General features: G+C 37.4%; 1 protein-coding gene across 4 annotated transcripts in view; it reads right to left on the minus strand.

The window, feature by feature from the left end:
- RNASEH2B (ribonuclease H2 subunit B) overlaps nucleotides 1-14,868 on the minus strand; it is a 44,834-nt gene that overhangs the window by 2,490 nt on the left and 27,476 nt on the right. For 2 of the 4 annotated variants that reach the window (XM_052670876.1, XM_052670875.1), the window contains exons 8-11: nucleotides 10,905-10,983; nucleotides 9,921-9,963; nucleotides 5,170-5,250; nucleotides 2,577-3,251 (exon numbers count right to left, since the gene is read on the minus strand). In XM_052670876.1, coding sequence (XP_052526836.1) covers nucleotides 3,144-3,251; nucleotides 5,170-5,250; nucleotides 9,921-9,963; nucleotides 10,905-10,983 — 311 coding nt within the window. In that variant the 3' untranslated portion in view covers nucleotides 2,577-3,143. Of the gene's footprint in view, nucleotides 1-2,576; nucleotides 3,252-5,169; nucleotides 5,251-9,920; nucleotides 9,964-10,904; nucleotides 10,984-14,868 lie in introns of those variants that run through there. The other 2 variants (XM_052670877.1, XM_052670878.1) reach the window with 2 other exon arrangements.

The following is a 14,868-nucleotide window of genomic DNA, read 5'->3' on the forward strand; positions in this document are numbered from 1 at the left end:
CACATTTCTGAATGGTGCTGGCATATTGTCTCAAACTAAGCTAAGAAGCAAGAAACAGCAAAGCAGCACTTCATGATGACCGAGTGCTACTGCTGGCCAGTCACAGTAACTATATTTAAATCCTCATTGTGGTAGGAAATATTGTTTTATGTATTTGGCACCACGTGTTCTTCATAACTTCTTACAGCTACAAGTTAAGAAGGTTTCAAAGTTACTAAATGTATTACATTCTTTCCTAACAGGAAAAGAGTTTTGTTTTCACATGAAAGCTGTAATGGCTCTTGTAATGGCTCCTCTGTCATGCACAAATTTCTGCTCAAAGGCACAGTAACTAATCAAACCTCAGTTGCTCTAAGTTACAGTATAGCAGTCAGCTGAAGTTGAGATGTGACAAACTAAAGCACAGTACATGCACATACAGAAGACTATTTCTTACATGCAGAGATTGATGTGAAAGCTATGTTCAGAGAAAGAAAAAAAGAAAAGCTCAGATCAGAAGTCCACAAAAGCCTTCCACCTGTATCAGGACTGCCCTTCTGTCCTAAAGTCTGACAGAGAAATAGGATTCTTTTCTTACAAGAAATGTTCTCAAATTGTTCAGTCAATGAACAGGTTGATGCATTTCCAAAACTATTTTAAAAAAATACCAAAATGTAGCAGATTTATATATTTAGAATAAAAAATATTATTATCTATCTTTGCCACTTCACAGCTTGTTTCTTCTGTAAATCTCTCCCATTTGTGTTTTTCCGCTGAAATTCCCATCCCATGCTTGCTTCCTTTCTCAAAATTTTCCAATGCTCAGAATGGGCCCTCTCTTTAGAGATGCAGTTTCTTTCCTCTCATTTTCCAAAACATAATCCTTAAGACGTTGCTTACTGCAGAAAGCTTCACCATTAACATGACAATAAGTGCCCATTTGTTCTATTTTCATTACACTATCCTGCACTTTCATTAGTGTTCTTCAAAAGGCTTCATCAGTGGTGCATCCTTTTTTCTACTGATACCAATTTGGAAGGCATCTTTTATTCTCTAAATAAACCACTGGGCTAAGTTGAATGCTTTTCAAAACCCAGCCCTTCCAAGTTCACAACTGCAGTTGCTCATTCTGGGCTCATTGAATGCTTTTCTTTCCAACTCACAGTAAGAAAAACCTCTGGATAAACAAACACGTCTGCTACAGGGTTTGTTTTCACTTCTAGTGCAGACAAGTAAGGTAGAAAAAAAAAGGCAAGATGGAAATTCACGAAGTAGTATACATCAAAAATTATCACAATGGCACTTACTATTATTTTTTAAGCTTATCTAATAGTTACTGTCAAAACAGGCAGCTCTACTGACAAAGCTGCTGATACTTTGCTAAAGACACCTGAAGAGCAAGGCAGTGTGGTACAATAGGAATTTCTCTAAGCTTAAAAATCAATGGAGTGTCTGCATCTGAATCATACATTGCTGTTTGGATGTATACTGAGAAATACTACAAACTGTCTTCCAGAAATAAGGAAGACATAGAAATGATTCTTCAGAATGCCTGAAAATCGTTTATTTATTCTAAAGAATGTCATTCTTGGCCTAGATGATTCAGTTTGGACAAAGTGGGAGAATTAACTCTACATTTGTTCCTTGTTCCAGCTTCATTGAGAAGGCTCAATGGTGAAATAAGTATCTTTGCAATCAGAGATAATTCCATGTATTTGCCTATTCACAAGCACAGCTTTGAAAAAACACTGTTTTGAAGGCCTACAGATGCCAACAGCAACTACAAAACAGCATACAACGCACAGCAAAGTTTTACATTCACTTCTGTTCGGAAAAGAACACCGCAGAGCTCTTAAACCTAACAGATACCTCTGTAGCACAAGGGCTGTAAAAGGCAAGTAGGTCTGAAATGGGAAAATGGCAGTCACATTTTCTCTAAAAATCCCTATTATCAAGGGATTTAAGTAGATTCTCTACTGAGCTCAAGTAGCAAAGAATGATGTTAAGATCGTCCGTCTCTTTAAAGCATTGCAGCTCAACCACAGTAATGGTGCAGCCCATGAAATGCTTAATGCTTGGTTTCTTCCAGCTCTGCAGGACTGGCTACATCTATACAAACAATCCCAGTGACTTCATTTTTTCATTCTGTGAAATGTAAAGGTTGCATCATAGTAGATAGCTATATCCCTCTGTACAATACAGGAATTCCTTATAATGAGGAAAGAATACATACAAGAGTCAGTTATATGTTCAAATAATAGTCCAACTATGTGCAGGTCTTCATAAACTTAAATCTTATCTAAGATACTCAACATTTATAATTTTGCATCCAACACCACATAGGCTTTTTCAAATGTACACTGCTGTCTTCAAGTAAATCTTCCCTTAATTACTTTCATAAGGACCTACACACCTTGGAACTAAACATAAAATATTCCTATATTACTATGTGTTAAGAGATTTATCATTGAAGTCCACAGCAACATTGTAATTCATTAAGGATTACAATTCACACACTGAAAAATACCAAAAGTCCACAAGGAATGTCTTTACGGCTAACCCAACCCCTGAAACATACAGCAAGCACAATAAACACAAACTGTTACATAAAGCACTTTATTGCATTACATGGATGTTGAAATTTATCACAATTGTTTCCAGCATATTCAAAACCAAAATCCCAATAAACCTTTGCCTTGATAAACTGGCACTAACGGTGATGCTTACTTCAGCACTTAGATTCTCATCAACATAGAAATCTGATTATGCCACCCCATTCGGGTGTTATACTGAGTAAAAACCTCCAGAGCGTTTCAAGAAATAATCTTCCTAATGAACAAAAATCCTCTCCTTTAACATTTGTCACAGGAAAGGGCATGTCTCCAGGCCAGAATGGAGTGCAATGACAAAACTCTGTGGTGACCTTGAATGAGGTTGCCCTAGAAGACGAATTAATATGGCTGCACTGTATGGTATGTGCTAATTCCAGGCTGGAATTTCACCATAATACTGAGACAACAGCAGCCCCACAGATACCTTCATCACACTCCACCACAGACGCAGACATGTCTCAAATAAACTAGTGACAAAAAAACAAGCAAACAAACAAAAGATAGCTTAATGTAAAAGTAACCACTACATAAAACTTTTTCAAGAACAAGCGTTCATTTTGATGCTTTAGGTTTGGAGCTAAAAAAAGAAGAAATGGATTTCATTCCACTCTTATCAACTTTGGCCAGAGCCTTCTGAGCTGCAGACATCTTGCTGTTTGTCTGTGAGTGAAATGAGGAACAGAACAAGTTAAAAAGCATGCCCATAGGAGGGGAGTATAAGTACAAGCTCCTAAATATACAAGTCAAGTAAGAAGTTGAATTACGTTTTTACTAAGATAGTGTTATGCAGGCTTTAAATTGTAGGGAGAAAAAAACCTTACAAATTTGAGATTATTCCATCAGAAAAATACTTGTCATAAATTGCTTAGCCTCAGACAAAGACAGAGAATCAATTACAAGGAAAAGGAGGTGAAACATCTTTCCTTTCTGCAGAATGAGATATCCCAACTCAAACGTTTACTTTTGGATAATCCCTGAGTGTACATTAAGAGGAATAATGCATGCAATATAACAGATGCATACTGTACCCTCCGACTCAATCTCATGATTATGCTGTCAGCAGGCTGAATTACAGCCTTGCATTACTGATGATGAATAATTCACACTGATCTATTATAAAATTCTTCACGTGCAGTGAAATAAAGAGAAAAGAAATGGAAGAACTGAGAATGAAGAAGGTAACCAACATTTGCAAAGCACTTTGAGGCCACTGGGACAACTTCCCAGACTTCTACACCTAAAACAAATTTTATGAGGTATTTATTTATTTTTAGACAGTGCTGACCTCATTTCTTTCTTACATTTTAAAAACGTTATTTTTAAATCTCTAGGTGTTTTCCCTATTAAGAAAACTTTGCATTGTCCTTTCTTTATGATATTTCTCAGACTGTGGGACTTCATAATTACACTACTTGAGATCAGCTAGAAGGTTATGGATAAGATGGAGATAGGCAACTACAGTATGATCACACTGCTGTACAAACATGAACAGTGCTTTAAAAAAGGAAAGGAATACTATACTATATGGAACCCAAGAGCTAATCTTTCTTTCCCAGAATCTCTCATCAGTGTGCTTCATTATCGTATCTAACATTAAAAGGAATGATCTCCCCTCAGTCTACCTTTATGCTCAGTTCAAAACCAGCGGGTAGACAACAGAGAAAGGGGAAAACGTGGATTTTATACCAGTCATCATCTCCACTTGGGGTCAACCTGCTCACTTCAAAACTAGTGTGTGCCCCAAATATGAAAAAATTTGAAGGGAGAAAGGGTTTTATCTGTCAATAGCTGTTTCTCTTTGCAGAAGGATGAAGAATAGTCAGCCTTAAGGCCTCAAGGTCACAAAACCACCACTGAGGGACGTTTTAGCTCCCACTGGACCACAGAAGGATTCATCTTCTTTCAATACTACAAGAAACAACCCAGTGCAAGCCTCACAAGCTTGGCAAAAACACAGACAATCTATTTTTCACATCTATGTTGCTCTCCTAGGAATAGTACAGTGGCAAGCAACACTAAACTCAGATTTAAATTGGCCTCCAAACTTGTGTAAGACCTGGAAGACATCAAGCTCAGTGTTGATTTAACTGTGCTAAACTGACATAAATAAATGCACAAGCAATATTTCTATGTTAAAATACAACCTGCCTTCAAAGCCCTTGGAATTTAAGTGCATGCTGCCACCTTTGCCTCTTTTTCAAATAACCAAAATATAACAGTTGTAATCACTATGCCATAAGATTTATCATGTACTAATTTCAAAGAGCTTTGCAAACATCAGCTGAGCATCTTAACACGTGTCAAAGTCTGACAGCTTCACTGGAATGTTCACTGATAAAATACAGTTATAAATAATAAACAAATAACAGTTTAGAAGAGTTCAGTGTGGAACAGAAGACCTGAGTCAAGTTATGCCTGAAAGCTGATGATGATGCAGCTGCATACGTCTGACATTAGGCTTTTTTTTCTCATTTTTTTCTTTTAATGTGTTTTGGAGTTGACAAAAAGGAGCTCTGTGCTAATACTGAGCTTTAAGCTATGCTTTAACAGAACATGCACGAATGCAAGGCTTACTTACCTTTTTGTTTTTCAGATTACTGCTGTTAAACTTAGTATAGTCTTCTTCTGCTTCCACAGGGACATCTGATAACTTCCTTTTCTGAAATGTTAGAGTGAGGAAGTTGCCCTGTCAACCACTTTTATGATGTACACACATGGTAGTTACAAAGCTTTGGCTTTGTAACGTAACCATAGCACCAAAACAGGACTGGCAATGAACAGAGGAATGTGCAGTAAAAGTTGAAGATTTCTTTTTGTAATTGTCTTCTTTACATATATGCAGTCTCTACAGTAATGAGAATATATCATTCACTGTCGTAAGAACTATTATTTCTTCCCATCCTCTGAAGAATGACTTACAGAAATGACTTCAATCCAGTTTCTAATTTCCATGATTTTATCTGTGGTGTCAGACTCTAAATATTTAGAGAACCTTTATGGAGCAGCTGTTGGAAGCCAGTGTCTAACAGCCAGTGAACTCAGATTCTTGTCAATCTCACAGAACTGTAAAGGACCAGCCACTCCAGCCAGTATTATTGCTATCTGCCAGCACAGGTGGATCACTTTCTAGTCTCTTATCTGTTTGTGCACAACCTCTAAAATTAATTAGTTCTTACAGTTTGGCAAAAAATGAAACACTGACATACAGTTCTGCTGACTGTTTCATCATTTGAATCCAGCAGTATATTGAGAAGTTTGACTTCGCATGCGTTGAGTGCCTTTTAGCTTCAGAAATAATAGGACTTAAGGGTTCTCAGAACTTCACATGATCAGGCTGTAAGAATGAGTATTTCTTTCCACAAACTGTAAGTATGTGCTTAGTTTAAAGGTGAAAACTTTCTGGTATGCTTCCAAAAGGGGAAAAAACTGTATATATTTTACAATGTCCTATTTTTATTATTATTATATATCTGATATTACTACCCTGTCCTTAATATCCTGTGAAATCTAAGCTATGGCCTTCCTAGTTTCTGTGCCAAGGAGAGTGATTTTGCAAGCAACTTGGATGGTACCGTACCATTTTAAGATCCTGTTTTATTCATTTTGTTTACAGAGCTTGTGATCCCCACTCCCCACCCTGCTTTCTCTCTCTCTGGCACTGAAACCAGGTCTGCAGCTTAGATTTCTCAGCTCTTAGAACCAGATCCAACAGCAGCCTTCTCTTTTGATTTCAACGGTATCTGGATCAGACTCTCTGGGAGGCTGTTTACTGAGCTGTGATTACATTTTCAAATGACAATCTAATGAATAACGACTATTCTCCTCTTTTTGGAATCTGATAAACAAATGTTTAAAACTTTAATAAAATGTTTGCATTTCAGCAAAGGATTTGCTCTTCAGCTGTAGTAGAGCATACACATTCTTTTTGTAAGCTGTCTTATCTACAGCCAATGGCCAGACTCCCTGTGCTGACAAACTGGATAGTATGAAGATTACAACACAAGATCAATGGCACACTCTTGATTACAATACAGATTACAAATAATTTTGATTTAATCATTAAATCACAATGTCCAGACTGCATCCAGCTTACTTTGGTACTAAAAGAGACAGAATCTGCCATAGCTTCTTCTGTCAAGCATAGAAGCTTCTAAATTTCTCCTTCCTTGCTAATTTATCTTAACAGCATTTCCAAATGTGCAACTACTTTACTATACTAGAAAATACATGCTATACTCTACTTTATTTGCAGTAATTGTATACTATGACTGCCAAGACACCTTGCCCTCACAAGGAAAAATTTCAGTGCAAGTAAAAATGGTCAAAAATGCACTAACGATTTCAGCGTACAAGTCACACTCCTCTGAGGTTGTGAAATAAAGGAGAATTTTAAGCTCCTTAAGTTGCAAAGATAGATGCATCATGCAAATCCTGCTCTGGAAATTCATGGGATCTTCAGCAAGATTTCACTGCCCAACAACTGAATAGTTCTAAGCCTCATTTCCTCTGTAACCCAACTGCTGAAATACAACAGTTTTTAAAAATAGATTCTAAGAACTATCCCAATGGAATAAAAGCTGTTCATACACAATATGTAATGTACATCATGTGCAGTTTAATATAGTTGTTGTAACATCTTATACATCCTTACACAGCTAATGAATATCAGTTGGCTCATGATGTGTGCTTAATATTTCTTACAATGTGTAAAGATAATTCTTAACAGAATCAAAGGGCCAAGTAACTGTGCAGCCAGAACAACTGTCCAACCACATGGAAATAACTTCTATCCACAGATATACATTGGAGAACAAATGCTATTAATAACATTAGGGCCCAATTATTCCTACATGTGCTAGCTGACATACTGCTTAGCAAAACAGTCATTGAACCAGCCAGAAACAAAGTTATTTTAGACATTGTTTCAGTAAGTAGCAGGGACTTTGCAGGAAAGGTCACTGCAGTAAGAAATCTAGTTTTAGAATACAGAATATTCAGCATACAGAGTACATGTATATTAAATGACAAAGAAACTCAAAAGTGGGGCTTAGGATTCCAGAAAGGCAAGCTGTGCAAATCATCTGTGCTATTTCTCAAAGCCAAAGCAGAAGGCTTGATATGTGAGGAAGACATTTTGAATGCAAAAGAAAAAGATGAAGTGATTTTGGATGTTCAACCTCAAAGTGATAAATCCTGAAGAAAAGAGTTTGTCAGACTAAACCAAATGAATATTGCCCCTACAAACACTTGAACAGATGCACACATTTCCCCACCCTCCTCAAATTAAAAGATATTGGGAGTAAGCAAAATTCTACAACAAATGGGAAAAAAAAAACAAACAAGAAAAAAAACACGTTTGTTTTAGGGTCAGGTAATACAGGGATAAAGTGAGAACTGCCAAAAAGTCAAGCCGAGTTAGGCATTGGGATGGAAATTAAAACAAACAGCAAAAGGTGTTTTAGCCGCAGAAGCAAAAATGCAATCAAAAAAGCATGGCTGCTACACATGAATAGATATTAAAACTAATCTATGTCTAACCCTAAAACAGGTTAAATCCTTCGCCTCTTTGTTTTCAAAGAAGATGAAGAGGTTAAACATGAGCAGAAAAAAATAAATCTCTCTGTTCAGGACAGAAGTAAAAATACACTGACACTGTTGGGAGAATGCTTCAAAAATCACAAGTCCAGAAGTAAACCCTGGCAACTATTCTACTGGATAGGGGCTATATTCTACAGAACAGCAAAATATCCATCGTACGTTAGAGAAGAAAAGTAGTAATAATAGGACTCAGAAGAGTAGAAAAGGGGAAAAAGTGAAAAAAGGAAGAACAATTAAAGACACAGACTAAATAAAAACTAAATGTGGGTAATGCCTACTGACATGGCCTTTTTTTTTCTCCTCCACAAAGATAATACATTTTCTGGTGACAATAAACATAAGAGATTGCCAGAGGATTTGACCCCTGAGGTAACTGAAATGATATAAAATTAAGATTACATGAGGATTTTAGGGTAGGTAAGAATCTGTGTGAAAGGGAAACAAAGGCAAATAATGCAGAAGGGGATCCCACAGGGATTGGTGAATATTACCAATGGAGTGCCATGTACAATATATACTCAAAATGATCATTGTTAAAGATAAAAGCATGCTAACATTTACTGAATGTACACCACAGGGTACCATTATGGCTACCTAAAGAGCTTGCAACACTGTGAAGGAAAAGCCAAAGATCCTTCAAGTCTTGAAATGTTATACATGGATGAAATGTCCAGAAATACAAGGTCACGTACCTACCTACCAGCTGGCTGTATGAATTTCAGGTATAAACTGAATGCTGATTCACTAAGGGTTGCATTGGAGAGAAAAAAAGACCTGCGTGTCTTAACTGTTTGCAGCATACCTGCCACATCACACAGTAAGAGTGGCAAATGGGATTCTAAAATATGATGAGAGACAGTACTTCCAGTTAAGACCAGAACGGATTAATGCCACCGCGTTGCATTGATAAAGATGTTATCATGAAAAATTATATTACTTTGGTCACCTGTCTTCAAGCAATCTTGGAACAGGTGCAAAGAAATGTGACTACAATTATGAGAAAATGGAGAACCCATCTTCCACAATTCAAGCTTAGATTTACAAAATGAAAAGAGAAAGGATATGCATTTTCCCTTTACACACAGAGGGAACTAATGGTTATGGAGGGAAAAGAACCATTTCAACGAAAAAATGAACACAATAATGTTAGCACAAAACCACAGAGGAATAAATTGGCTATGAATAAATTCAAGGTGGAATTTACAGGAAGGTTTCTGAGCATCAGAGGAATGAGGTTATAGAACAGAATTCCAAGAGAAGTAATGGAAATAAAAATCCTAATGAATCCTACAGTGGAGAACGGTCAGTGTACAAGAGATTACCCAACATGGTTGTCTGGGAATCTGTGACCCAGGAGGTCCCTTTCAGGGTCCTCATAAATTACATACAAAAGGAAACCTATGAGGTCATATTGTCCCACCAACCTCAATAAAACTAAATGAGCAAAACACATAAGAAAAGATTGCTGACCAAAACTATAAAATAAGTCTCTCTCTTCACCTCCCTCCCCTCCCTTTTTTTTTTTTTCCAATTGGAAAACCAACCAAAATATTGCTTAACATAAAAGATAAAAGTACATGATAATGTTCTTGTGTTATTTCAGACTGAATTTTTACAAGGCCAATTTACTTTACATATTGTATTGTACCCAGTGCTTGGCTTAATTCAGTTTTAATAACAATTCAGAGAGATTAGCTTACAACAGACTATATCTGTCAATATCTTTCTTACCTTCAACGGTGGCTCTGGTGCTGGGACTGTATGCTCTGGAAGACTGCAGAACAAAAAGACTTCACATTAAAAATTTAGACAGCTGGATGGCACAACCTAAAGTTTAACTCCTCCCCAGCAGTGGCTGCTTTGTGTGTCAGTTGCTCACACATGGCATGTGTTTACAAAAAATGGCTCACGGACCCTTAAGTAACTAAAACAGAGCCAGAAACATGGGCTCTTAAAATTTCTTAGTCTGGGCAGCCAAAACAGGAGACTCCCACCTTACCTTTGAAAACTTTGGTTTTTTTGGTAAGATGATATCATAAAGTACATAACACAATAGCAGCACTAACACATAACTATAACAAAGTTAACATATGGGGCCTCTGAGGTATGAACTGCACATTTTTTCTATAGGCCACAATAAGAGAATGCATTAAGCAAATCTGAATGGAGGGGAAAACGCAGAGTCCCAGACACGCTCCAAGCAAACTGCTGCTGGTTAAGAACACAGTATGAGGACACTGACTCACCTGATAAGAATAGATAAGAAGTGTAAGTTAGCACAGGCTAGATATGTGGACTCAAATCCCAGCAGCACTGAGTGATTAGGAAAAAGGAAAGAGCACTGGGGATGAGGACTGTATTTCCAGGCAGCGTTATTCATGCTCCACAATTACGGACACAGTGCTTTAACTCTTTGGATTTCCTTTTATTCCCCTCTAGAATTGCATAAATTGCTTGAGCATTTCAGATGCAATTGTGATAAAAGACGTTTAGGAGATTTAGATATTATTACATCTCTCCTCCAGCCCACGTCCTTAGTATCATAGAAGGGCACAACATACATTTGAAAATATCAAATTTAAACAGAATGTGAAGGGGTAGGATTGTGTTATTCACTGTAATTTTGATGATCAGATATAAATATTCAATAGAAATGACCAAAAGGACATTAATATATGCCACATGTGGCTAGCAGCTAGCTGAAACAATGCTTACCCTAGGTATTTTGACAGCTCCTTGCTTAGCTCTTCAGTAATATATTCTGATATTAACCCATGAGCATACCGCACATAGTCTTCAGCAACAGGGCAGAGAAAAGAAAAGAGAAGAAAAAAAAAGAGCATTCACATTATATATAGTCATGCTGCCTTAGTCATGATGTATGCACTACCATAAATCATAAGCTTGAACTAACAGTAAGAGACTTCTAATGGATACACTGTGATGGTTCTCTGTGTTGAGTAGTTTATGTTACATGACACTTGTAGGTTTATTTAAAAAGTAAAGACTTACTACACTCACTTTGTCAGCACATGTTATTAATATCTGCTGTATGTACTTAACAAAAACTGTTCACTTTCAGAGAACACCAGATATCATGTATTTTTCCGAAGAAATTAAATTTTAAAAACCTGCAAAAGTAAAAAGCTGACTCAACAGAACATGCAATCATTAATTTTAAAGCATCTGGATCTTACAATTATTTGGCAAGCGCTTCAGTACTAAAGTACATTTTCTGGCTTCAACTGAAAACAATTAGATGAGACAATGAGTCTATTTCAAAGTCTTGTACTTAATTTCAGTACTTTATGGAAAATGCCAAGGCCTATCTAAACGTCGCTGGCAAGACAGGATAATTATCTGTGGAAATAAGAACTACTAGAAGCTGTTCTCAGTACAGGGCACTCCTGCTATAAACGTCTTTCTGAGAGAAAGGAAAAAAAAAAAAAAAAGGTGACTCTCTTAAAACATGAAGTTCTAAACCAGACCTTTTCCAGTCACGTTCTACACTAGCACTGACTGATCATGGGCTGGATCTTCTAAAACTTACTGTTGTCGAGGCTGCTAGGGAGTAACTTTATCCACACAGGAAGCATTTGCCAGAGAGACATTAAACTAAAATCTCACCTCTGAATTCCACATACAGTACGCCAGTTCTATCTGCTCATATGACACACTTGAGAGAGTTCAGAAGCGCATGGTAAACTTGCCTCAGTGGTAAAGGACTATTTTTAAGGTGTGAGAGAGAGTTTCTTTTTTTTTTTTTTTAAATCAAAAAAGCCCAGTACAAATTGGCATTGAAGCTGAGAGCATTAACAAACTGACATCAACATATGCATTTCAATCAGACCGTCATCAAATTCACAGAATCTTCTGTCTGCACTTCTTCCTCCACTGCCTTTATTCATCAAGTCTTTGTCACTCCCTAAGTTTTTTTTACAGGGTCAGGAGGTCAGGAGAGAAGAAAAAACAATTCCAATCCAAGACAACTTCACTTCTTTATTTAATATGCACAATTTATCTCCTAAGAAAATTATTCCAATCATTTCACTCTCAGCAATGTAAGACTGAATGGCAAGGACAAGTCAACTACTTACTAATTATAGCCAAATATAAAATTGAAAATGTATTTCTGCCTTCAAGCAATCTTCACTGACTTCCTTTAGATTAAAAGAATGGCTTGGGTTAGAAGGGACTTCAAGGATCATCAAGTTCTAACCTCTGTGCCACAGGCCGAGTTACCAACCGCAAGATCAAGGAACAGATCAGGTTGCCCAGGGCCCCATCCAACCTGGCCTTGAATATCACCAGGGATGGGGAATCCACAATTTCTCTGGGTTACCTGTTCCAGCACCTCACCACCCTCTCAATGAAAAACTTCACCCTGAAATCTAACCTAAATCTTCCCTCTCTTAGTTTAAAACCATTCCCTTTATCCTGTCACTATCTACCCACGTAACAAGTCGATTTCCCTCCTGTTTATAACCTCCCATTAAAAACATATTGAGGTCTCCTCACAGCCTTCTCTTCATCAGACTGAACAAGCCTAGCTCCTTCAGCCTGTCTTCATCGGGGAGGTGCTCCAGACCTCTGACTGTCTTCATGGCCCTCCTCTGGATACACTCCAACAGCTCTACATCCCTCCTGTACTGTCAGTCCCAGACCCGGATGCAGTACTTCAGATGGGGCCTCATGAGGGCAGAGTGGAGAGGGACAAATACTTCCCTCATCTTGCTGGCCACCCCTCTTCTGATGCAGCCTAGGATGTTGTTGGCATTCAGGGTTGCAAGTGCACACTGCTGGGTCACATTAAGTTCTTCATCTACCAAGACTCCTAAATCTTTCCCAGCAGGGCTATTCTCAAGGAGTTTATTCTCCCAGTCTGTATACATACCTGGGATTACCCCAAACTAAATGCAAAACCTTGTACTCTGCTTTGTTGAACCTTATTACCTACACACGGGCCCACTTTTAGAATTTATCAAGGTGTCTTTGGATGGCACCCCTTCCTTCTGCCGTTATCAACTGCACCACTCAGCTAGATGTCATTAGCAAACTAGCTGAAGTTTCACTTGACCCCAATCACTGTTTGCCTTCCAGGTACTGGAACGTAGTCTTGATTCATTACTAACCTGTCAAACACCAGGAATATCTGTGCACCTACCTTCTTTGTCTTCCCAATGAAATACTAAAGTTTCACATCTTAAATTTTGCCTCCTTTCCTCCTCGCACTTATTACGTACATCTAGGTTTTTGCCCTATGACATGTGTAAAAGCTAACTATAATATTAATCTATTAGTAACGTACTGAAATTTCACAGTACTCCTACACAAGTAATTCTCTACAGATATAAATTGCACTGTCAAGACAGTGAAAGATCAGGCAAGAAAATGATGCTTATTAAAAATAAGTGTTGAGTAAGGTCTTGTTTGACTTCCTGTCATTCATCTTGCTACATACAGTGGAACTTCCCCCAAAACTTACCTATTTTTAACCTTCAGTATTCCCAACTTAACTGCTGCTCGTTTAGATCTACAAATCTAAAAAGGCAAGTATATGCATGCTTCCATAAGCAAGCAGGAAGGTGGAAAAAACAGTGCAGATTAGCAGTTTGGTAACAAATTGCAGAGATAAAGTATTTAGGTATTGTCAAGATTGTCACTGTCAGGACAGGACAGCTTTCCATTTCATTAAAGTAGAGGTAGGAAAAAAAATAAAAGCTACTGTGAAGTTAAAGTAACTTACAAGTTTTACAGCACTGCCTCTTTTTAAAAACCATGTATTACAATCTCTGTTCTATAAAACTGTCTAGCTGCCTCTTAAATCTCATTCATGCTGTTTCCTTTGATATCATTACTTGGTAACTCCTTTTCCACTTTGTCACCAAATTGCTTTGTTTTTCCTTATTTTTCAGTGGCATGAAGACTTCTGAATGTCTCAGTAGTAATCAGAAACAATTTGATTTTGTTCATTTTGTTTGAAACCTTTTTAAATTTTCATTAACTTTCAAACAACTTATTTCCCAGGTCATTTTTAGGTTTGCCTACACAACTTCATATGTAAGTGACAATCAGGACGCAGCCCTCACCAGCAAATAAAGGTGATTAGAATCAAACAGGACCACTTCAGGCCTTCTGGTACAGACACATCCACTTTCAGAGATATTTAATATATATAGTATTGAAGTTTTTGCCCTGAATAAGTGCACTTGTGAGTATTCTACACCTAATCTTCCTCTTTGACTATGTCTTTCTTATGATCCCTTTCCTTTAAGGACAATCATAAACAGCATTTGCATGCTAATAAAAATAGTCTTTTTTAGTATAGACTTTTATTGTGTGGATACTCACACACATTAAATGCATGTGCCCTATTACACAAGATGGTCTCAGTTCCGCAAAACACTTCAGCGTATATTCCAATGAGAAAACAACTTTTCTGCAGGTTAAGAAGCAAAAACAATCCAGCTGAGACCTACAGTTAAATGCAATGGCCTCGATGAAGATACCACCTCAGAAAAGTCAAGAGACTCAGTCACAATCTGTCTGAATCTTTCTGTGTAAGGAATACACTCACTGCAGACTTTAGTACACTTTAAGTACGTTTCAGATGCTGTGTTTTAACTACAGGCACGCAACTTCACAAAAACTGAATTTATTACAGTGCTTAAATGGTTAG

The sequence above is a fragment of the Tympanuchus pallidicinctus genome, unplaced genomic scaffold (assembly GCF_026119805.1).
Source record: "Tympanuchus pallidicinctus isolate F22 unplaced genomic scaffold, pur_lepc_1.0 scaffold11, whole genome shotgun sequence".
Classification (NCBI taxonomy): domain Eukaryota; kingdom Metazoa; phylum Chordata; class Aves; order Galliformes; family Phasianidae; genus Tympanuchus; species Tympanuchus pallidicinctus.